Source organism: Phascolarctos cinereus, unplaced genomic scaffold, assembly GCF_003287225.1.
Source record: "Phascolarctos cinereus isolate Bilbo 61053 unplaced genomic scaffold, phaCin_HiC Scaffold_7;HRSCAF=346, whole genome shotgun sequence".
NCBI classification, from domain to species: domain Eukaryota; kingdom Metazoa; phylum Chordata; class Mammalia; order Diprotodontia; family Phascolarctidae; genus Phascolarctos; species Phascolarctos cinereus.
This window is the reverse complement of record NW_027556180.1, coordinates 54155335-54181173: the sequence shown is the minus strand read 5'-3', so window position 1 is coordinate 54181173 and position 25839 is coordinate 54155335. Positions and strand designations below refer to the sequence as shown.

At 37.6% G+C, this 25839-nt stretch overlaps 1 protein-coding gene across 7 annotated transcripts in view; it reads right to left on the bottom strand.

The window, feature by feature from the left end:
• The window catches only part of XRN1 (5'-3' exoribonuclease 1), a 98723-nt gene that overhangs the window by 70644 nt on the left and 2240 nt on the right, over positions 1–25839 (bottom strand). For all 7 annotated transcript variants that reach the window (XR_002321426.2, XM_020970924.2, XM_020970919.2 and 4 more), the window contains 11 exons: positions 13871–14103; positions 11155–11252; positions 10243–10352; positions 10044–10154; positions 7300–7382; positions 5580–5667; positions 5325–5493; positions 4017–4084; positions 3582–3716; positions 720–786; positions 453–558 (listed from right to left, as the gene is read on the bottom strand). Coding sequence is in view for 6 of the 7 variants with exons in the window: in XM_020970924.2 (XP_020826583.1) it covers positions 453–558; positions 720–786; positions 3582–3716; positions 4017–4084; positions 5325–5493; positions 5580–5667; positions 7300–7382; positions 10044–10154; positions 10243–10352; positions 11155–11252; positions 13871–14103 (1268 nt within the window). In the remaining variant the exon portion in view is untranslated. The remainder of the gene's footprint in view (positions 1–452; positions 559–719; positions 787–3581; positions 3717–4016; positions 4085–5324; positions 5494–5579; positions 5668–7299; positions 7383–10043; positions 10155–10242; positions 10353–11154; positions 11253–13870; positions 14104–25839) is intronic.

The window sequence follows — 25839 nt, the reverse complement described above, 5'->3', positions numbered from 1 at the left end:
CTCATGCCCAGTTATCTGCATAGGTGTCTTGTAGCCATCCTGGACTATAATAACTCACATTTTTATAGCACTCTAAAGTGAACAGAATCTTTTTTTTTTTTAACAAATAGTCTGTGGTAAGTAGTATTTGCAAGTCTTACTCACAGTCAGTTTAATAATAACAGGTAGCATTTACACAGTGCTTTTTTAAGGCCTGAAAAGCATTTCATACCCATTGTCTCACCTAAGCTCAGAGAGGAAACCTGGCCAATGTCATACAACTAGAAGGGCTTGTGTGGGAAAACAATTTCAGGTCTTTGGATTCGAGACCCAGAACTCATTCCACTATGTCATGTCACTCCATGAGGTCAGGGAATGGGCTTATTGATTGAAACTTTGTACCTGGCTCAGCACTTAGAACAATACTCTGCATACAACTGATACTGTTCATGGCAACCATGAGAGGTACTTACTCTGAAACGATTTCTACTCCCATCTTGGTCATGTAATATGTTCTCTTGTACTGTCTAAATTCTGTTTCAAAGAGGTCATCATCTTCAGGTTCATCTTCTATGACACCTGAAACAAAGCCAAGAGAATGATGATATGTAGGCTCATACATAAAGTTCTCCCCCTCCCTAATATTATTAAATTATCTACTTTGGATGCCGATACAAAAAAGGTAGGAGATGTGTCTCGCAGAAACGGAAGATAAATACAAGGGAGAATTTTTTGCTCACTCTTTGAAGCCACTACTTCTTCTTCAGTTTTGTCTAAAGCAGCCAAGCACATGGAGTTTTCCTGGCCCTAAAACATAAAAAACTACATAAAATCAATGGAAGTGTTTATTTCAGACTTTTATAAGCAAGGAGTACAAGAAAGATAAAAATATTTCAAATAATACTTACATGACATTTGAAAACCATATATTTGTATTAGTATAAAATGAACTGGTTTTTTTATAATCAATACTTAAATTGCACAATTTGTTCTGTAGGATACAATAAATAACTGGGGATTTCATAAGGACGGACTTCCATGGCCTCTAATTTTCTACCTTCCTTCTTTTCTGTGATTTCACATCCTTAACGGTGGTGTGGCACCTATGCTGATGTCGTCTTTATTCCCTAATATTTTATCTTCAGAATTTAAAAACAAATGAACAACAAATACAAATCCAATCCAGAAAAACAGACCTTTGCTTCAATAATTATTTCTATACTAGAAAAGCAAAATGTATGATTAGCACAAATGATTAATTCTGCAAAAAAGACAATAAACTTGCAAAATAATGCTATTTTTGAAGCTTGGTAAACACAGTAAGAATTGTACATACTGCTGGTTGATAAGAAATACTCTGATCAGGGACACAAAGAAACCTTTCGAAGCCTTGGCCTGGACTTATTATTCTGTTTTTGCTCCATCCTCAAAATCATTATTGACTACACTCAACTTTCTGATGCTCTTCACTACTTACAGCTAGTTTGTTTTATAATAATGATAATGATGATGATGATGATAACGATAGCTAGCATTTACATAGTGCTTGCTATGTTCCAGGCCTGTACTAAATGATTATACATTTACCAAGATTACACATTTTCTGCTCCACTTCACTGCCCTCAGCTTTATTAACCCCAAGATTAATGATGACAAGGCCAGAGGAGGGGGCAATAAACCTGAGGGTTAATACCTTGGTACCTTCAGCAGCCTCACTGACTACTGTGACGGTGACAAAAGGTAAAGAATTGGATAGAGAGCAGGTGTGAGACCAGATTAACAGGGCAGACTGAGAGCAGATTGATCCCAGGGACAAGCTATCTAAAAAGTCCAGTTTTACTACGATGCAGTTTATTGTGGCAAAATAGTCAAAAGTCTGAGGATACAATTGACTCTGAGCTTGTTTAGTGACTTATACAGATTCTAGTCATTACCAGCAAGTGACTGATTCATCTGATATCATCACCGTGGTTGTTTTTATTGGCTACTTGTCAGTCTGAGGTCTTTTTTAAAGCTTTGTCTTAAAGTAAAAGTCTTTAAAAATATCCTGTTGGTGATACATTTTTACAAATGGAAATGAGAAACTTTTTGACCACATACATATGCTTCTGAAATAAAATAACTTTTATGAACATAATGTTTACTTATAACAAAGTACATGACTAATACAAAAAACAATGAGATACAATTATAAATCCTATTATTAAGCAGTCGGTCACTAAAAAAAGAGGAAATCCTAGATCACTGTTAACACAATTCTTTTCTATTAACATTTATAATATTAGGTGACTAATAAAAACCTGTTTTCTAATTTTTTGTTGATTACTAATTCTCTGAATTCTTTCTACCTCCCTCTTAACTCTTTTCTTCTATTGTCCTTTCATACTCTCTGATTTGTTTCCTGCATACCTACCTACTCTCCCCAACACCACTGTCACTATTACCTTCTCTCCTTTTCACAGTATCTACTCTCTCCTCTATTTCTACTCTATCTGCTGCCACCTGTGCCCGTCTTTCTTTCAGATAGCTTATGATCTGGGTAGCCTTTCCTTCTCTGTTCTTTTTACCCTGTCTCAAATAAGACTCTCTGTCAAGTCTGGTGAAGAGAGAATGGAGGCTTCAGCTGGAGAGCTACAACAAATGTCACTGTGTACCGTCAGGATGAGCTACATGTACTAAGTTGAGAGCCGTGTGGTCTAGGCCCACTGAAGTGTAAAGCTACATATACTGTTTCAAGTGACACAATATCTATAAAGTGCTTGTAAACCCCAAAATGCTATACAAATGCTAGCAAGGTAGACTGAGACAGAGGCACCCAGGAAGATGAAAAACAAAGGCAAAAGCACCTTCTCCCTAGAGTGAGAAGAGAGGCTGAAGTCAAAGTAGAGACCAGGCAGCAAACAGATTAAAAAGGGAACTCTATCAATAAATTTCATTAGGAAATACTTCCCAACTAATGACTATATATAACAAAGACTGAAATTTTTATGTATAACTTTTGTTCTATTATGTACATGGATTAGATGGCATTTAAGTTTAGAATAAAAAAAGAACTGATGTAAAGGACCATTCCAGTACATTCACCCTTGAAAACATATTAATATTAGAATATTCACTAAAGATGCCCTAAGTGCAAGGTAAAGGAAGCCCAACCCCTGCCCACAAGGGGCTTATATTTTACTGGAGTCAGAGTGAGTAGGAGATCCATACACACAAATAAGTGTGACACAAAGTGAGGAGTTAACAGAGAGTAAAGACAAGAACAGGTCACGTGAGGGTCAGGGAAGGCTAATCAGACCATTATCTGGGCTTGGAAATCTAGAAAATCTGAAATGGAACATATGAGTATGATCTGGGGTTTGTAGGGAAGAGGAAAAAGCCCCATAAGTTAGCTCAAAAGACTTAAAGGGAGACAAACTGCCTTTCAGAAGACCAGAAAGGATATAAAAAAGGCAAAAGATTTAAAAGGCAAAAAAAGAGTCCACAAACAGGAAGAAATGTAAAGAATGAACTAAGGAAACCCTAACACTATGAAAAAGGAAATGAGAATGAGTTTTGTAATTGTAATTGAAAATTGAAAACAAACAAACAACTTTACTAGCCTTCAGTTTCTTTTGTTTGTAGTTCTTTGCTTCCTCTGCTGCAATACCTGCTGCTTCATTGAGGTATTTGTTGCCAACTTTGCTTTCAAACCATTTCAAGTCAACGAAAACTTCGCTGAAGTGTTCACGATCAAACTGTACAAAAATATTTTAGTTTAACTTAAAATAACTGTAGTAAAGGGGGACTTCTAGTGTGAAATGTTGCATATATTGACAAATGCAGCCACTTTACTCGTTGGACTTTGATAAGTTTTCTTTGTTACATGATTTAATTGAGAGAGTATACTGAGAAACAACTTGAGAAAAAATAGTCATATTATTAGTCACTGGTACTATTTAAAGTTGTTATGGCATACTTTATTATTTCAATTATTTGTTATTCAACTATAAAGGATTCCTTTGCTGATTTAATATACAAACTTTTAAATTACTTACATCAGACAGTTTTATAAGATATTTCTCAAACCGAGGTAAGTTGAGATGGCCATTTTCATTAATGTAACCTAAAGGAGACAAAAAAAAATTTATGCTAAAATTCAAAGATATGTGTAATTTAAAAAAATTTTTCTAAAAAATTATATATGTAATGAGTAATGAATGGATCAAGGTTGGTATAGTGGAAAAAACATTGAATTTGTAAAAAAAAAAGCCTTCACACACTACTATTTGTGTGAAGCTGGGAACATCGCTTTACTGTTTTGTGTTATAGTTTAATTTTTTTCTTTTCATTTTGTCTTTGTTTTTCCAGGGCCTAACATAATGCTTGGCACAAGGCATATGCTTAATATGTACAGATTGCTATGGAAAATAATAACTCAGAATGGCTGAATTTTAAGGTCCCCTTTAACTTTAAAATTCTAGGCACCCTAAGGCACACAATGACATTCTACTAATTAGCATTACAATGAAAATGCCCAATTCGGACTTATCTTATTAGTCTTAGTTTCTATGTATTTATACAGTATCATAATGTTCAAAAAATAAATGATTGGGGCAGTTAGGTGGTGCAGTGGATAGAGTAGGGCCCTGCAGGCAGGAGGACCTGCATTCAAATCTGGCCTCGACACCTACTAACTGTGTGACTCTGCATAAGTCACTTAACCCCAATTTTCTCCCCCCACAAAAAAGGAAAAGAAAAACAGAATATATGCCTACACAACCATAAAATTACTCATAATCTATCTATATAAACTATAACAGTATTAGGGTAGAACTGATTAAATATAAAACATTTAATTATTAAAACTTTAATTTACTGTGGTTGGCTACTTCGTCGTGGCTTCTTCTCTGTTTGATCTACCCTTTTCCCTTTGCTGACCCTTAGTTTGCAATGTTCCATCTCCCTTCCTGTCAGCCATTTTTCTTTTCCTTTTTTCCTGTAAAATCTATTGATCCACAATAATATTGGTTCCTACTCGGTGAGACGGCCAAGATTTTTTTTTTAACCAAAGTTATGCTTAACTATGCTTAACATTATAGCTATGAAGCTGGCAGTTTCTGTCAGTTTCCGTAATACATGCTTCACCAACTTTAAAGGGTTCATGTCAAGAATTACAGTAATTATTAAGAAGGCCATTTCACTTTATCTTCACTATTCATAAAGGAATCTGGAAACTCTGACCCACGAGGAACCCACCTTCTTTCCAGATCTGCCATTTGTATAGCTACCTAGTAAACTGAGTGCTATTTTTAGTGTGTATGGATGCTAAATCAGTTTCAGTGTAATTGTTAAAGATTTCTTACCACCAAGTTCTGGCAAGACCGTCATATATGTTCTATAAAGAAGAGGCAGTGCATCATGATTGATATGCAAATGAGGTAGATGAGGAATAAAATCATTGCCGACAAGAAATCCCATTAAAATCCAATCGTCTATTATCCTTTCAATGTCATATTTAAAGGAAATCTTGTCCTATTGTAAAGTGAAGAAAAAAATAAATGCCATGAAAAATTCTACACATAAGAGCTTTTTTTGCACTCGGCTAGTGTGATACTTACTTTTAATGCCGAAAACTCATAGTCAACATATTCTCTCATTAAAGACAAGTGTAGGAGGTGAAATGTAGTTTCTTCTGGTGCACATACCCTGAAAATCAGACAGATTAAAACCGCCATTTACACTTTTAAGGTCAGAATATCAAAACAAAAACTGAATATCAAAATTACCTATCAAGAAGATAGTATGAATTTTATTAAAGTTTTATAGTCAGCATGATGATAGCATTTATTATAGATAAAAGCAAATTGTATTTTACAACAGAGAAAAATTAGAATGAAGTTTAAAAATAGTATTAGCCAGTTGTGTAGAAAAATCTCAAAATATAGGAACTCTTCTGACTTAAAAAAAACCACATTACTAAAAAATGATGCTTCAATACTTGACTTAGAACAGAAACATTTTAGAGGCTTAACATTTCTAACTGGAATATGACTCAGTTAAACTTGCCAACTAGCGAAAAAAGGAGGAAAAATGGTTGAGAAGCCCTAGAGTGCAATGTCAGGGTTATATCAGAGAGAGAACAGTTCTGTTCCTCTTCTCACCTCCCCCTATCCCAAAATGCAAGTTGTACCAGTTTAACTCTAAGTATGAGGAAGAATTGGGGCAGTTGGGTGGCACAGCCCACAGAGCAGAAGACATTTACCTGAGTTCAAATTTGTCTTCAGACTAACTGTATAACCCTGGGCAAGTCACTTAACCCCATTCGCCTCAGTTTCCACCTGTAAAATGAGCTGGAGAAGGAAACGGCAAACCACTCCAGTATCCTTGTCAAAGACACACTGAAAAGGGTCATGAAGAGTCAGATACAATTGAAAGGACTCAACAAATGATGAAGGAAGGAGACTTAAAGCAGTTTAAGTAGCTTTCCACATTATGGCTTGGTGATCTTACAGAAGTCCTAAAGCCAAGGAAAAGGTCAGTTCTCTATTAGTAAAACAAAACAAAACAAAACAAAACTGCCAACCACTGATTTGTGTTAAACAACAGGAACATATGTAAATATATACTATACAGTGAAGCTTCATTAAAGGAGCTCCAACGATGGATAATTTGTGATTATTCAAAAAAGCTGGCAGAGATTCATTATCTTCGCATTTGAGTCATCTACTCTGCCCAATATGTGGAGGAGCTACAAAGACCATGGGAGATGGAGTCTCTAATGTCCATAATTTTACTGGGAAGAAAAAAACTAATGGACATTAAACAACGGTAGAACGGCACAATACGGTGTACATAAACTTTGTTGTTGTTCAGTTATTTTTCAGTTGTGTCCAACTCTTCATGACCTCATTCAGGGTTTTCTTGTCAAAGATGCTGGAGTGATGTGCCACTTTCTTTTCCAGTTCATGTTACAGATGAGGAAACTGAGTTAAATGACTTGTTCTGGGTCACATAGCTAGTAAGTGTCAGAGGTGACATTTCAAATTAGGAAGATGAGTCTTCCTGACTTCAGACCCAGCACTATAGCCACTGTGCTATCTAGTTGCTCTTAAAGCTTAAAAGTACACTAAGACTTTATGGATGTATGTACTGAATTTTTATCAGGGAAAAATAGTGGCTATGGTGGAATGGGAACAAGCAAGGGAAATAATAAGCCTTATTTTTATTTCACTCTCTCAATAAATTAAACGATGACAAACTATCCTCAAACAACACTGACTGCTCTGATTGCACTGTCCTATGTTCCCATGGCATATACTTTTGTAAGTCATGATTTACCTTTGTGTTTTCTTGCCACCAAATCGGACCTCCTCCCTTAAAAGAGAGAAATGTGACTCATGACTTGTTAATCCAAGCATAATCTGTTGAAAAAGGATTTAAGAGATGTTTCTGTTCAACAGGTTACGATATCAGGTTCACTTTTTACTATGAATATTTATTCGAAAAACATTTATGTACAAAACATTTTATTTTAGAATATGCTTACTATTTATTAAGGCATAAAATATAAGTGGGATTCTTATAGCTAGAGATTATAAAAGGCTTCCTTTTCTACAATGTGTAATGACTATGAACAGGGACAAAATGAAATTTTTTAGTTACATAAAAACTCACTTATGTGATTAAGACAACAGTGTTCATTCACATGAGACTCAGAAGTAAAGAAGCTTCAGTTTCCACCCCCTCACCCTCATTGGCCTTTCACATAGTTCACTGTCTATGGCAATAGAATAGAAGGGAGAGTAGAAAGGAGCCATCAAGGATTCAAACTAGAAGAATAAAAGTGAGAAAAAGATACGGCATGCAGTTCAACAAGTACCAAGAACGGGAAATGGAAACAAAACTGACAGATTATAATCTTGTACAGAAGTCTAACCTGGGCAGATCAATTACAGACCCAAAAGACCCTAAAAACTGATGCTTTAGGCAAATGAAGGGATGGCAGCAAAGGACAACATTTGTTTGGATTATAAACTCCTTTGTGAAATCTTAGAGAGAAAGATAGTAGGAGATTATGAGTAATATCACCTCATAAAACAGGAAGAAGTAGTGAGACAGTGAAAGAAAAAACAACTATAAGGAAATTGTTGTTAGAAACCCAACTAAGCAGTTACCTTGAAGTTATTTAATGAAAAAAAAAACTGGAAAGATGGTAGTAAGCAGATGAAAGATGAAAATCTCGCTAAGCAGGTATTTTTATAATAAACTCTTTCTGCCATTATGGACATAAAGTCGTCATATCTGAACTCTAACATAATACTTCTGAACATGCTTTTTAAAGAATTATAAATGACATTAAGAAAGCAAAGATGGGAAAAGTAGTAAGACTAAATCAAGTACGTACAGAAATGTCCACCCTGGAGGTCACAATTTTGAGGGCACTGAGGGACAGGGAGAGGGTATTTGAATGAAGGGGAAGATGCCAAAGGAAGGGGTGAGGAGAGAAATGAACCTTATTATTACCCTCAAAAAGTGAGAGTACAGCTACATTTAACTACTAATCTACCTATGGGCCTACTTCATTAGCTCTATACAACTTTTACAAAAATAAACTATATAGGTATCAAAGTCATCCACAATAAGAACATTGTAAAGGAATATCACTCGCTTTTGCAATGGATATTTCATAGCAAATCACATCTTTACTATGCCACAATTGACTGGAGATAGAATTTACAGGATCCTACTGTACTTTCTGTTTATTATCCTTAAAAAAAGTTTGATTCTATAGAGCAAAATACCACCTCTTAAAGACTATTCTTCAAGAAGGTGCCTCCCATGCTCATGCCAACATAAATAAGAAATCTTAAAAATATAACAGAGACAACTTTGTTTAATCACACTGATCATTAATACCAAGAGAAGTATAAAATAGGGCAATATGTATTCTCCAGACATGCTCATCACTCCCATGGAAAAGATCTAGTGCAATGTCCAGTTTGAAGAGTGATTTTCCGTAGAAGGTGAGGTCCTCCAGGTGCTGCTATATGTGGATGACATTGCTGAATTGCATCAAGCTCTGAAACAATGCAGAACCTCCTAAATCAGAACCATAATCACACAAAGGTCTGGTGTTTTTTTTTTTTTGAGGGGGGGAGGTAGGGGGCAGGTGGAGTGTATTTTTTAACAGCTATATTTCTCTGGTAATGTTGTATAATTTTGAGTCACGGTCTGCTACAGTCTCCAAAGAAGTAAACTGACGATCACTAATACAGTGAGATGAGGTTGCAACACACACTAAAAAATGAATTATGCAGAAGTGGTATAAAGAATGTTATTAAAGCTATGTATGATCGAATAAAATGGAAAAACAATTAAGCATTTACTAAGTATCAGGCACTGGAAATACAAATATGAAAGTGACAAAGTCTCTGCTCTCTAACAGAAAAGACAGGACACCCATGTGGTAAGAATGAGGGCTACTTGATGGAAAGTTTCACTGCCTTTCTTGTAAGGTCAGGAGAATATGAGGAACAAGAAACAAGCAGGCATGAATGAGCTATGAATTGTATGGTAATAATACTTACATTAATAAAGTTATAGATCTACTGGGCTACATGCAAGGAACTTTGTTATATGCTAGGGGAAAAAAATTCATCCCAAACCCTCGAGCTTACATTCTAAGGTCAGACACTATAGATTCTTCTTCTTCTTTTTTGTTTGGAGAGGCAATTGGGGTTAAGTGACTTGCCCAAGGTCACACAGCTAGGAAGTGGCAAGTGTCTGAAGCCGGATTTGAACTCAGGTCCTCCTGACTCCAAGGCCGGAGCCCTATCCACTGTGCCGCTTAGCTGCCGCAACACTATAGATTCTTGATATCAACTCTGTTCCTCTTTCAACTAAGAAAAACCCAACTACTTTTTCCAGTCTTCTAGTGATTCCTTCTCATTTCTGCAGCTACAATCCTCAGTGGGAGCTCACCTATAAGCAATACCAAATTTATGTATAAAGATTCTATTAATCACTTATAGTACTGAAATCATTAGGATAGTGGTAAATTTCAGCATCATAAATATACTTACCAAGTCAGCATCTAAACCATAAAGACAATGTCTGACGTTTGGATCATGATCTGGCTTTCCCTTCTCAGATCGGATAAATTCCATGATTTTGTGCTCTCCTTCTCCTGGAGTCTGAACATAAAGCCAAAAAAAAGGGGTAATATGTTATATTTTAGAAAATCACATTTAGAAAAAAGCTGCAGTCAAAAGACAAAATAACCTCATGGCCTGATAAGTAGATAGTAACTCCCTGCCATGACTTGTCTGAGGAAATCTTCACATTTACAAAATACTTCAGATGCTCATGTAATCTGGCCATGAATTCAGTCCCTGTAAAAAGAAAAAAAATCTTACCTAATGCCATTAAGGAAAGAGCCCACTACCAGCAGCAACAAAAAATAAGCCCTGAGTTCCTAATCTTTAAGTGGCAAGGTACAAGATATATTTCTTGTGGTACTTGAGATGGCAAGCATAAGCTTGCAACGATCAGCAGGGTCTTATGTACATATTAAAATACAGACTATGGTACACTTTTTCCCAGTAAACAGGCTAACAGTGTGGTATAACTTTTGCTTGGTAAACAGTCCACATCATTGAGACAAGGTACCCTAAAACTGAGTCACTGTCAAACAGGAAAGGTAAAAGATATATGTCTTTGTCATGACAATAGGCATCAACTTGAATCATGGCTCAGTGGTAGGGCTCTTTTGGGACAATAGAATATAATCTTGCTAAGCACACCCTTGTACCCTGTCTTTCCTTGTAAGATTTCATTTTAAGAAATAAAACTTTTAAGAGTTGTTAAGAATCACTCCCACTATTGCTACATTTCTACTGCCTGTAGGGTTGTTCCAGAGAGAGTGTAGGGGAAGATAACAACGGATTACAAAGAATCAGATAGAAATGTTTATTTCCCCTGTCCATGTGAATAGTGGATTTAGTCACTTGGAAATTTAAGACTAATATTCAGGAAACTGACAAATCTAGTAATTCTCTGAGATACAAGTGGGAAAACACAACAAACTGAACACTGTGTCCAGGATAAAACAACTGAAGAATGAAATATCTTTTTCAAATACTTGTCAATGAACATTTTAAACCTTCCTCAAAATTTCTTTCTAAATATATTTACCTGGTGTAATACAGTTGGAGTCAAATCTTGCTTCTGTGGGGAGACTTTCTCCCTTTTCTAATGCTTTTTTGATTTTGTCCTCTGCCTCCTTTGCTGCCCTTAAAAGTTAAGGGGGGAAAAAGTGTTTTAAATACCCTGAGAAATGAAAATAATGGGCACTATACTAAGTTAATTTTTTTTAGACTTAAGATTTCAGAAAATGTCTTTCCTGGAACACCCAGAATAAAATTAATGACTCTTCTACATTTTCATTCCACAATTGTGATATTTTAAAAGTTTAAGACTTTTATCTCCTGAAAAATGTTTTGAACGAAAAATGATTGGTGAAGATAATCTACAAGATTTTATATTTTTGATATAATAAGTGAATCACTGAGTACCTCATGAGAGGACTATTGAGTTGTAACATTGTAAACAACTTATTCATTCCAGAGAATCACAACTGTGGTTAAAACTGAACCTCAAGAACTCCAGAAAACAGCATTTGAGGCTCTTCAAAGCTTTTTTTTAGCTTTAATAGATTAAAACTGCACTAGGGGTTTTGGGACAACCTGTGTCTACATATCAGAAGACAAATGTTCTGATAAAACACTAAAAACGACAAAACAAAATTACAGAATTTTCTTTTGTCTACCATTTTTTTTAAAAAATGTTTCAAAATAAAAATCAAATAACATTAATTACCTCTGTTATCAAGATTATCTTATTTCTTTGCTGAAACATTAAAATAACAGAAACCCAGAAGACCTTTTAGAGAACTACCCAGGACTAGCCCTGTGCTGTCCCACAGCTGGATCCCTATGAGTGCCTAGACCACAATTCTATGTGATAAAAGACATTTACTTAACTAGTCTCACTAGGCTTCAAATGAAGACTGTGTCCGCAATATTTTTACTCAATTTTGCGATTTTTCTGTGTGCTGAACCTTACCAAAGCATGATATTCTTGCTAATATAATTGTGCAACCTATAAAAGGAAACTTAAAAGTATCTCAAATTCATTACTTTTCAAATTTCCACTCCTATTAAGACAAAACCATATATCCAGATATGATTACATAAAACCACTGAGTGATCAGCAATATTACAAAAGGATTTCTCAGTCTACAAAAGGATTCACTTTGTGATATCTTTACATATAACAGTCACATAAGTATTGGTTCACATGTTTTAAATGTATTTGACAGGAATTATAGACAACAGGAAAATCCCTCAAGTATTAAGAAAATCCTGTCATGAGTTAAGATCCTTTTCTGTTAAATCAATTACAACTTATCTCTGAAATAACAAATTCAATGGGAAAATATAATTAGATTTTTTAAAAAATCATCTGTCCTTATCACTTTGGGAACATCTCTAGAGCACAGAGAGCAAATACCACATAGCAAAGTATAGTGTAGAAGACAGAGTAATCTATAACCATGGGCTAGTCATTTAACTTTGCTGAGCTTCAAGTAACTTGTTAGGCCATGAGTTATAGAAGCGTTGTGATATGGAAGAAACTTCCATACCAGCAAAATCCTGGATCCTTGAGGTACTGATGTACTAACTTCATTAAGTAGCAAACACCAAAACTGTCAAAGTTATACTGCTATAATTCAGTAACTACTCAATGTGTGACCTACACTACTAAATAAAAAATATACCTTTCTTTGCTTTCTATTACATAAATTTCTGATCTTAATTTCCTATAAGCTATAATGACTATTTGTTTAAAAATTAGCTAAATAAAATATATTTTAATGAAAGGAAATGGTAATTACAAAGATCTATCACAGCTTCATTAAGAACAGTTCATGCCCAGACTAACATTATTTCCTTTTTCATAGTTACTAAGCTGGTATATTACAGAAATGCTGTAGCAATCATTTACTTAAGACTGTAGTCAAGTACTTCCTACTATTCTTGTAGAAAAAAATGGATCATAAGATCATAGATCAAGATCTGGAAAGGACCTCAGAGGGATGTGGTCCAATTCCTTTCTTTCACAGATGAGGAAACTAAGGCTCAGAGATGCTGCTTAAGGTCACTCATGGAGTAGGTGGGAATGGTAATCCAACTTCAGAGTATTGCCTGTTCCACTGTACCAAAAAAGAGCTGTTAACAGTTCAAAGTTAATTTAATAGGAGGTCTCCAGTGGAGTACCCCTGGGATTTGTGCGAGGCCTTGTGTTGTTTAATTTTCTTACTAATGATTTAAATAAAGATCTTCAATCTAATTCACATGAGGATCTGTTGAAGAATCAGGGGAGACATCCTGGAGAAGAAAAAGGAAGAAATGACAGTTGTTTTCAAGTATTTGAAGGGCTGTGATATAGAAGAGGAAGCAGATTCTGTTTATTAAGTACCAGCTGGCAAAACCAGGTACAATAGCCACAAGTTTCAAAGAGGCAAGCTGAAGTCTGATGTCAGGAAAAACATCCTAATAGAGATGTATGAAAGTGGAATTTGGAGGGACTGTGGGCTCCTTCTCACTGGAGGTCTTCAAACAGAGCCTGAATGAATTGTCAGGTATGTTATAATATAGCTTCCTGTATGGGCTGGACTAAGAGGTCAACAATGTCCTTTCCAACTCTAGCTTTTATGAAACTTCTATGAAACTCTAGCTTCTATTGAAAAATATCAATAACAGCAACCTAAATTACTATGTAAAAGTCAACAGAACATTATTAATCTAAGACAATACTTTAAAACAAAAGTTTAAAATGTTCATTTTACCGAAATCGTCTCCCACGTTGCTGGTTCATTTTTGCCCTTGGAGCCACACCATCAACTGCCATAAAGAAAACTTTTCTGGGCTTAATAATGCGAAACAATACCTCCAAGTAGTGAAAAATATCAGCAAAAATTTTATCATCGGAAATTCTGAAATGAACATCATCATCATTAGGATGTGAACATTGATGTATGATTCCATTCATATCCAGGTACAAGTTGTCAAATTCGGGAATCTAAAAACCAAGAAGAAAAATCAATTTAAAAAAGATAATTATTTAATGAAAATCAATCATGGCTTCATTTGCAAGGGAGAAAATGATATCACTCATTAAGCAAAGTGAGAATGCTAATTCTAGCAAAATGAAGCACAACTCACCAAAAAAGAGAATGATGAAGTGTATGTATTCAGTGCTGACTTATACAGTAGTGAGCACTTGAGAATGATGTCTTCAGAGCTAATTCAGAATCTGTTTTACTTAAGAAAAGTTTTTCAACTTCCCAAAGCCTATTTCTCCTCAATTAAATAAGTAACGTATGCAAATCAAATCAAAAGGGCTTTCAAAGGAAAGGAAGAACAAATGAAAAAATTGTCTAAGGATAACTACCAAGTTAAATACCATGTAGCAGAGCTGCGATGTAGGTAAGGCCATTAGGAGAAACAGGAGGTTCACAAGATAGATGAAATAACACCAAGGTTGGAAAAGAAATAATTCAGTTCAATTCAAAAAGAAGTTATTAAACAGGTATTATGTGTTGGACACTATGCTAGATGCTGGGGATACAAAGACAAAAATGAAGTAGTTCTTGCCCTCTAGAAGCTTACATTCTACTTAGGAGGAGGTAAAAACAACATATATGAGAAAAAGTAAATATAAATTACAGACAAGTATCATTTCTGATGGGAGGGGGAGTCACAACTATGGGAATCATGAAAGGCCTCTTGAAGGTGCTTAAACTGAGTTCTGAAGGGAGCTAGGGGAATTTAAAGAAGTGAGGAGGGAGGGCATCCTAAGCATAGGAAAAGCCTACACAAACACAGAGATACAATGCCTACTTCAAGGAAATTGCAAGTATTAGCTTGGCTACAACCCAGTGTGTGTAAACGTCAAGTCAGCAAGCATTTTTAAGCACTACTATGTGTGAAACAAAAATAGTCCCTGCTCTCCAGGAGATCACAATCTAATCAGGAGGGCAACTTGCAAATGACTGTAAAAACAAGACATATATAGAATACAGATTGGAGAAAACTCCAAGGAAAGGCTCTCATTAAGGGAGATGGGAAGGCTTTTTGTAGAAGGTGGGATTTAAAAAAAAAAAAGAGTAGCTAGGCTGAGGGAGTTGTCAATAGTGTCAAATGCTGCAGACAGGTTGAAAAGCATGAAGACAGAGAAAGGCCACTGGATTCAGCAATAAAAAGATCACTGGTGACCTTAACGAGAGCTGTTTCAGCTAAAATGATGACGAAGCTAGATTTGTAAGGGTAGAAAAGTGAGTGGAAGTTAAGAAAGTAGAGTCTTTAAAAAAATTTTTTTTAATCTTTTAGGAATTTGGCCATGAAAGAAAGAAGAAATAGGATGACAGACTGGGACAGATATTGGTAGGATGAAGTGAAGGCTTTTTTTTTTCTTCCAACTGATGTGGAAAATCTGGGCATGTTCATAGAGAAGTTAATGGATAAGGAGTGATGTGGAATCTCTTGAAATGAGATTCAGAACGAAGGGCTAAGCTTCCAGAACAGATGAGAATCTATAGTAGTAACAAGGTACAAGTAGAGGGGTTAGCCTTGCAAGACTCAGGAGCCAAGAGAGAATGGATGATGTTAAAATGACTTCAAGTGCAGAACTGAGGGGAAGGGGAAATTTATGTCAGATGGCTTCATTTTTTTCAGTAAAGTATAATGGGAGGTCCCCTATTGAGAAGGAGGTGGGTAAAGATGGTTATAAGAGGTATGAAGAGAAAATAGGTTTGTGTGAAGTGAGAAAGAGAGACAATCAGAGAAGAGAGGGGGACTGTGTGAAGCACTGAAGATCCAGTTGAGATTAGATAACAAATTTGCAGTGGATCCAGGCACTGTAATTGTGATTTTCCCCTCAGCCATGCTCAGCAATATGCAAGTGAAAACAAAGAAGGTAGATGGGGGAAAATAAGACAAGACTGGAGTTTTGAAAAGATGAGCAATGAGAGAACAAAGGGGCAAGAGACTCACTGGCAACGGCCTGGGTAAAGCTGAACTGGTGAACCATGGGGGCAAGATTTCAAAGGAAGGAAAGTGAGGCAAAAGGTCTTGGAAAAGTGGAGAGGAGTACAGTGACTGAAGGCTTAGGATCCAAGAAGAGAACCCTTTTCCCTTTCAGGAAGCAGAGGGGTTCAGTGGAAAGGTCATCATTGATGCTAGAGTCAAAGAACCTACAGTCAAATTCTGCCTTTGACGCCTCAGCGCAGTGCCCAGGCACTACATAAATGTTGGTGTTAACAGGATTTTTACTGAGCCAGTCTCTAACTTGGGAACGATAAAACAGCAGGCCAGAGACAAAGTGCTAGTAATCAAGTAGTGGTTTAATTAATTAGTTTCATTATGAGGAACAGATTTGCAAATCGGGAATTCTCCTGATCAGAATTCCACCTTGAAGGCATGTGAAGGCAGAGATTTTATACATAAATCACAAGTAGGGAGGGGAAAGGCGGGTTATAAACAATCATTTCCCAGGGTCTAAGTGGTTTCCCACAACAAGCCCACAATGTAGATGTCCTGAAGTTCTGTGGGAACAGTGTTATTTCAGGTCTGTGGCTATTTGATGGGTCACAGGACCAGAGCTCTGTGATGTGAACAGGTTCTACAATCTCTGATTCACTTCATTTATAAACAGGCACAAGAATGCTGTGATTGTGAGAGTGTTGTCAAGGGTTTGACTGATCATTTCAAGCTGCACTGTAAGCTTCTGACTTGCAAACCAGAAGAGGCAATTCTGAAAAATCCAAATTATTAGTATATCCATTACACATATCGATTAATATGAAGATCACAATTTCCTTCGCATTGGTCATTACTCACTGTGTGTTGGGTGCACTTGGGTAAATCACTTCATCTCTGCAGGCCTCAGTTTCTCTATCTGTAGAATGAGGCAGCTGGCCTAGGAGGCTTCCGAGGCTCCTTCCAGCTGCAGTCCTGTAATCCTGGTCCTACTGTACTCTGCCCTCAGATCACTCTGAATCACCGTGCTCGGGTCTGGGTGATACATTTCAGAAAGGATGAAGATGATGGTAACACATTCATACGGTATCTGAAGGTCTGCGAAGCACTTTACATGTTCTCTCATTTAAACCCACAGAGGAAGTGGGTATTATCCCCATTTTACAGACTTCGACACAGAGGCTGAGAGATTGAATGACTTGCCCTCAGTCACAAGGCTTCTGAGGTTCTGAGCTATATTTGAATGCAGGTCTTAGCGACTCCAGCCCTCTGTCCACTGTGCCGCCTAGTTCCTCAGTAAGTTGTAAAGTGTCCAGGATCTCATACTTTCTGTCTCTCCCTCCAATATATTTCCTTCTCTCCCGTCACACAGCTACCACCCCAGTTCAGGCCGCCTTCTCGCCTGGACTACTGAATAGCCTCCAGTTTCAAATCTCTCCCCACTCCAATCCACCTACTACAAGTTGTAAAAGTGATTTTCCTAAAGTCTAGGTCTGACCATGTAATTTTCTTATTTGATGATTCCATTTGCTCCCAATTATTTATGATCCAAATTTCTGCTTGCCTTTTAAAGCTCTTTCCAACCTGGGGCCATCTTCCTTTCTGGACTCCTTACCAATCTCCACGTACTTGACCATCCAGCTATGCTAACCTTCTTGCTCTCCCTCACACAGAACATGCCACCTCCCGTCTCACTGCCTTTGTACTGGCCAGCCCCCATGTTTGAGATGTTGTTCTTCCTCACCTCTGCCTTTTGGAATCCCTTTCTGTCTTCAAGTCTCAGCCAAGGGCTACCTTCTACAAAAGGCTCTTCCTGGTTTTCCTCTTTAAAATATGTGTTTTGTATACACCTAAACATATCATATTGTTTCCATCATTAGAAATATTAGCTGCTAAAGGGATGGGACTGCTAATTCCTTTTTAGTCTCTGAATAGTGCCTGGCAATTAAGAGGTGATTAGAAAATGCCTGATTGATGCCCTATCAAGGTAAGTTGAAGGAACTGGGACTTTGGGCTGGAGAAAGGAAAACTAAAGAAGGGAGAATGTGATAATTGTCTTCAAATACAATGGTCAAGGATTGTTCTAATAAGGCAGTACTATGGAGAATTAATTTTTTTTAAAGGAAGGGAATAATAAGCATTTATATGGCATGCCAGGAACTGCTAAGTGCTTTTTCTTTTAAACAACTATTATCTCATTTGATCCTTACAATAAATTTGCAAAGTAGGTGCTGTCACTTTGCTCATTTTAAGAGTTGAGAAAACTAAGGCAAATGGAGGTTAAGTGACTTGCACAGGGTCATACAGCTACTAAATACCTAAGGCCAAATTTGAATTCTGGTCTTCCTGAATCTAGGCCCAGCATTCTATACACTGTGCCACCAGATGCCTCCATTTTTTGGGAAAGTGTTCTTAAGAATTAAAGCTTCTCGGGGGCAGCTAGGCAGTGGATAGAGCACTGGCCCTACAGTCAGGAGGACCTGAGTTCAAATCCAACCCTAGACTAAACACTTGACAGTTACTAGCTGTGTGACCCTGGGCAAGTCACTTAACCCCAATTACCTTAAAAAAAAAGAATTAAAGATTCTCAAAAGTGAAATGGGCTGCCTTGAGACGTAGTGAGTTATTCCTCACAAGAAGCTTTTAAACCAAGGCTGGTCTTCAGGTCCTCCCTGCTTCTCTTCTGAATAGACTACTGCAACAAGTTTGTTTCTTCTCCATTCCCTGGCACTCCTCTGCTTAAAAAATTTCAGTGGTTCTCCACTGCCTCTAGGATAAAATACAAATTCCTGTTTGGCATTCAAAGTCCTTTTCACCTTTTTCACCAGTTTCCCTTCCCAGCCTTCACGTATGTATATCGTTCCCCTCCCTGCCTTCTGTTGTCTGGCTAGCTTGGCCTGCTCACTGTTGTTCCCACACTCCATCTCCTTCCTGGCTCTGGGCTTAAGCACAGGCTGGAATGGTGGAATGCTCTCCCTCTTTGCCTCTGTTTCTTAGAAATTCCCTTTTCCTTCAAAGCTCAGTTCAAGAGACAAAATGGTGAGGTGGAGAGTGTGTTAGACTTGGGAGTAAGACTTTGGTTCAAATATCACTTCGGATACCACATCATGTGCAACACTGGGCAACTGACTTATCGCTCTGGGTTTCAGTTCAGTCACCCATAAAATCAGGAGGCTGGACTCAATAGACTCCCGACTCTCCATGTATGGCCCCACCTCTGACATGAAGCCTTTCCCGATTTCTCTAGCTACTAGTAGTACTTTCCCTCTCCTCCATCAAAAGATCTAAACAAGCTCCATCTCTCACATCTCCTGGCTGTGTGACTCCGGTCAAGACTCTTTAACTTATAAGTGCTCTGGCAACTCTTTAAGACTAGAAATTATAGAGAAGGTGCCAATATTCGTTGGCAGAGAGTTTCATCATCCAGAAGCTCTCTACATCAATAAAATCACAAATCTGGTTCTCCTAATGTATTTTGTTTATATTTTTGTGTTAACACATTGTCTCTTTCCCCCCAATTTGTAGGCTTTTTAAGGAAAGGGATTATTTATTTATTTGTTTGTTTTTGGGGTGAGGGCAATTGGGGTTAAGTAACTTGTCCTGGGTCACACAGCTAGTAAGTGTCAAGTGTTTGGTCTGAGGCTGGATTTGAACTCAGGTCCTCCTGACATCAGGGGCAGTGCTCTATCCACTGTGCCACATAGATGCCCAACTGTTTCACTTGAATTCTGAGGCCTCTCTTCTCTTCTCCCTGTATACTACTTCACTTTGGTGATCTCACTGATTCCCATTTTACCATTTCTATGCTGAAGATTCTGTTCATTTCACTTTTTTGTTTTTTGTTTTTGTTTTTAGGCAGTTGGGGTTAAGTGACTTGCCCAGGGTCACACAGCTACTAAGTGTCAAGTGTTTGGTCTGGGGCCGGATTTGAACTCAGGTCCTCCTGATGTCACGGCAGTGCTGCGCCACCTAGCTGCCCCCTGTTCATTTCACTTTTGCAACACCTCTTGAATATGCGCCCTTCTCTCAGACTCTGACATTGCCACTACTCTAATTCAGGCCCTCATCACTTCACACTTGTATTACTGCAATAGTCCACTAGTGGGTGTGCCTGCCTCAAGTCTTTCCCCATCCAATTCATCCTCCATTTGGCCACTAAAGTGATTCTTTTTCTAAAAAATTTATTTATTTATTTTTAGTTTTCAACATTCAGCCTGTCCAAGGGCAGGAGAATCTTCCTGTTTCTGTGCAATTTCTCAGGCCATACCCTACCCCTGGAACATATTCTTCCTCCTTTCTGCCTGCTGAAACCCTTCTCTTCCTTAAAGACCCTGCTCTGGTGCTATCTCTTCCACAAAATCTTCCCTATTCTCTATCTACCCATCCCCCTCTCCTCCAAGATTTTTTTTGGGGAGGAGTGGGGGGCTGGAGAGAGGTTGGAAAGCAGAACCAGAAATGAACAGATAAGAGGAAAAGTGAATGAAAATGACTTGGTCAAGGAGTCCTGACAGGACTTTGAGGGAATGACTGAAAAACTGATGGTATGTTAGGTATTGAACTTAACTATTTCAATATAGTTACTAAATAAGGTTAGCTGATTATATTGATGTTTAATGTTAAGTTTTTAATGAAACTTTTTTTGAAAGTAAACATATAGTGTCCATAAGCTCTACAGAGGTAGGGACCATATCTTATTTAAACTTTCTATCTCTTGCTGAGCTTAGAACAAAAGTCAGCACACAGTAGGCACCTGATAAATGTTTGCTGAACTGAACTGTCCTTCCTTGTCACATTCCTTTTGTATGTGTGTGTATATATGCCATATTCTCCCAATTAGATTGAAAGGCTCCTAGAGGACAGGGACAGCATCATTTTCCCCACCCTATTTTGTATCCAGCATGTACACAGTGAATGCTTAATAAATGTTGAATCTGATTCAGGTGATAAGCTACTTTCAGAAAAGCAATGTCTATTTTAATATTCAAGGGAAAAAATTACCATTACCATCACCGCCACAAAAACCCTAAACATCTTATTCAGGAAGGACTTTAGAACATCAAACTCAATACGTCCAAAAAGAACTTCTTTTGTCTTTCCGAGCAAACCAACTTACTGATTTCTGTGAGGGGTATCACCAGTTTATCAATCACCCATATTTCGCCAGCTCAGTCATTCCCTCCTTCCCCAAATCCAATCATTTTCTAAGTCCTTCCTGTTTGATTCAACCACCACTCACATCATCTCTACCCAAGTTTAGGCCCGACGGCCTATCTGCCATTAAGTAAAGGTCTGACACCAAAGGCAGGATTATGTAGTTGATAGAGACCTGGTCTGGGGGGGTCTGGAAGATCTGGTTTCAAGTCTAGTCTCTGACACATGCAGGCTCTATTACAGAGGACAGGTTATTTAATTGCTGGGTCCCAATCGGCTCTTTCATAACACCATAAATTGTAGCATAGTTTCAGTTTCGCATTGGTCAGAGTTTCCTCATTGGTAATTTACCTGTGACAAAGAAACAAAAAATCCCCCCAAAACAAACAAAAACAAACCCTCTATGTTACTTTCCTCCTCAAAAAGCCTCTCTACTGTGGACAGGATAAAATACAAACTCTCCTGTTTGGCATTTAAAGCTCTTCACAATCTGGTTCCAATCTAACTTCTTAAGACTGATTTTCTTATCGTTCCTCTTTACAGTCAAGTCTCAGCTACACTGGCTGACTTATTTCCCTACATAGCTGGCCATTTCCTGACTCAGTGCTTGATTACCCAAACAGTTTCCCTTCTCATTTCTGTTACGATTCCTGCCTCCCTTCAAGAAGCAGGTCCCTATACTAGGCCTTTCTTGATTCTTGTCAAGTGATCTCTTCCCCCACCAAATTACATTTACTTATCTGTGTATATATTATGTCCTCCAATAGAATATAAGATCCTTGAGGAAGGGACTGTTTCATTTTATCTTTTATTTCCAGTGCCTACAACAGCGTCAAGAACATAGAAAAAGTGCTTAATAAATGCTTGTTGAATTGAATTTACTTTCAGCAAGTTATTTCCCCACCTCTGAACATAATTTTCCTCATCTGAAACCTGAGGGGTTGGACTAGATCTTAAAATGTCCCTTTTAGGAATGACATTCTGTGATTCTACCTGAAGATCTGTGGCTCCGGGATTTTTTAGTTCACTGCTTTTATCACTTGCTCAATGATTTCAGAAATGAGAGCACTTCTTCCACTAATGCAGATGTTTTTCTCTCCATAATTTCTTATCCTGTGAAATTCTCATGCACATCCTTTTGTAAATCCTTAACAGATCTTTTGTTATTTCATGGATGAGTGTAACTCCTGGGCTGCTACATGACTGGCCATACTCCCTTTACTAGTCAATCTGTCTTTGATGATGTCTTTTATGCCACTACTTCTGCACAAGTCAAATTGGTAATAGGTTGCAACACATATTCCCACCAGGCATCTTTTCACTGCTCTCTGGATCATCTATGATTTGGATCCTTTCCAGAAAAAAGTGTTCAATGAGTCATAACCACACAGCATCACGAGAATCTAGTGATGCTTAAAAAAAAAGGGAGAGGGGATGGTTTTGTATCTTGGGATCACTAAAAACACTGAAATCCTATCTCCCTCTCTTATTCAATTCTGGGCCCATCCAACCGTCCATCTGCCACTCCCTTACAAGATATGTCACTGGCTAAAATGGTGCATTGCCCATCCAACAGCAATATAATTTCTCTCTCTTTTTTTTTTTTGTTTTTGGGTATGAATGGTTAAACCCATCTCTTTTGAGTGATGGTTTCTTTTCAGTGAAGTTTCCCTGGAGTATTCTAGGGCTCAATGTAATCAGTACATTGTCAGGTAGCTAGGTGGTACTAGTTAGATGATAGAGGGCTAGGCTTGGAGTCAAGAAGACCTGAGTTCAAACCTAGCCTCAGATACTTACTAGTTGTGTGACCCTGGGTAAATCACTTTACCTCTTTATGCTTTAGCTTCCTCATCTGTAAAATGGAAAATAATAATAGCACCTGCCTCCCAGGGTTGTTGTCAGAATAAAATGAGATGTAAATCACTTAGCACAGTGCCTGTCACCTAGTAAGCACTATATAAATGTTAGCTATTATTATTACTGTCATCTTTAAAGAGATGCACCTGGAGAATGGATAGGAAATCCTACTTGGACTTGTACAGGACATATCCTCCAAGACAATGGTAAATATTTTTGGTAGGTGTGTCTCCTTTTGGGTATTTCTTTGATGTTAACTAATGATCTTAGAATATCCACGTAAGACACCCAGTTTGAAGGCAGCCTTTAAGGATACATTTTACGCTAAAAAACAAAAGAGGAGTAGGAATATTAGCACCACAGCCCAACTGCTTAGGTAGCTAAGGAATACTGGGATGTCCTCTGTTTCCCTCACCAAAAAACTCAAATTTCCATTTTTAAAATGTGAAAATAGGATTTAATATGTGGAATTTTGTTTTATAGCCAATTTTGCTAGAATTATCCATATGGGACACTCTTACTGCTAGCTTAGGTTATCATTTCAAGAGTAAACATTTATTGTTTATATAGGACTTAGAAAGATTGTGTCATGATACTATTAGGAGACACCTTGTTTTCTAGAGCTAAGGTCCAGCAAGTCAGCTGTGCCCTGAGCTTGACATAACAACAATCCTTTGTGCTCACATTCAGGATGAACTCAGCCACAGCAAAACCCCAGAATTGTTTCACACCAGCAGCAGGTGTTCCCTGACCTCAGACAAGCGTCTACAGTACCCATGTCCTAGTCATGAAACCTTGCTATGAATCAAACTTGTTTCATTGTTGCTGTTCCCCCTCATTGTCAGGGCTAAAGCTCACTCCTTGATCATTGTTATATATATTGAGATTTACTCACACTAAAGCTAGGCCCCTACTGGAGGGGGCCCCCAGCACAAGTGTCTAGTTTCCTTCCTCCAATGGAATAAAGAAAGTTTTTTGCTTATGATCACTATTAGCTCTTTGGTTTTACTTTGTTATTTCAGAGTTAACTGTGGTTGTGATAACCTGTGTGAGCTCTGTTTTCTTCCCCCCAAGCATTAACAGGGGTTACATAATCTCTGACTCTGGTCATTTGTAATCAGGGTTAACAACAGCACTCTGCAAGATTATGAACATCCCTCCCCAACTCCAATAACAATGGATGATTAGTTGCAGCTCTGACAGAGAACATCTAGGTTGCTATGGCTAAGCCTGCCAACCTAATGCCCAACTCCCTACCTCCAAGAAGCCAACTAGATTAGCTCATCTTTGATACTGGTAGTTCACAATTATCTTAGTACATACACATAGTTACCACTTGATAACCATGCTGTTACATGCTATAACTACACAACAATCCACCAAGATATTTAACCAGTTTATTAATCATTCAATCTAAACAGCTATTTCATCAGTTTATGACTAATTCATCCTTTCAATGAGGCTTAAATATAACTACTTCCCTTACATGAGTAATTTATGTCAAGCAAGGGTTAAAGAATGTGGATTTCATTAACTTTATGCTCTGTGACTCTTTTGGAAGAAGCAACTACACAGAACCAAGGGAGAATAAATTTTAAAAATTTCAAAGATATATCAAAACACCTCTTTATTGCAATAATTTCTATCTAGGTTATTCAATGTGTTGAAGCCTATATATAATGTATTCCTAGGAACAATGACATGGCTGTTGAAAAGGGAATTATGATTTTTATATTGATATGTGTAGTGAATATATTAATAATTTATTTTCTCAAGAGCCACCTCTCTGGCTCAGAAGTCAAGAGCTCACCATGCAGCTTGAACTGATCAACCAAACCTTTGACAATGCTCACCATCACTGGAGCTTAAGTGGAGTGAATCAAAGCTTGTGGAACCTGCTTCTGTCACAAAACTCTGGTTCTGTGCCCTTGGGGAGGTGTTCATGACCCCCAAAGACTTGACTCCAGAATTGCTGTATTGTGGGATTTGTGGGTTTCTCATGAGAAAACACTAAATGATTGTTTGTAATCCATCTTCCCCCCTCCTTCCTCACCTGTGATTTAAGTATATAACCTGTGCTTTTACTTCAGCTTAGAGAATATTTCTCACTCGGAAAGTGACTAATTAAACTACTACTTGATTACTGGCACTCCTGACTCTAGGCCTTCTCTGTGCAGCTCTGAGCATTCTCAGGTTAAAGACTGGCTTGGTAAAAATTCTGTTTACAGTGTGCTTTAAAGATATACTAGGATTTAGAAGCATAAACAACTTTGGAAACCAGGTAGCTCAACCTCTTCATTTTACTAATGAGGAAACTGAGTCCCTTCTGAAATTCAGTAACTAAATGGAGAAACATGATGGGATATAAACAAAGACTGCTAGTCGAGAAGTCAGAAGAGACAGGTTTAAGTTTTATTTTTTGTGTCCCCCCCCATCCAACAGTAGACAGTAGGCACTTCTTTTGTGTATGGGTTAGACTATAAGGTCTCTGAGGTCCCTTCAAACTTAAAATTCTATGACTCTCCATAGAACCTTCTCTTAAAAATGGGAAGCAAAACCATGATCAATTGTAATTGACAGCACAAGTAACTTTCTATGCTTGAAGCTCACCATTTCTTAACAGAAAAGGAAGTGTGTTTTAACTCCAGTATCTGAAGCTAACATTGGCCATTGGAATTACATAATTCTCTATTGTAGTCTTTGTTTATGTCATTGTGGTGTGTATATCCTTTTTAGTTCTGTTTTCTTTGCTTTGCATCTGTTCATATGA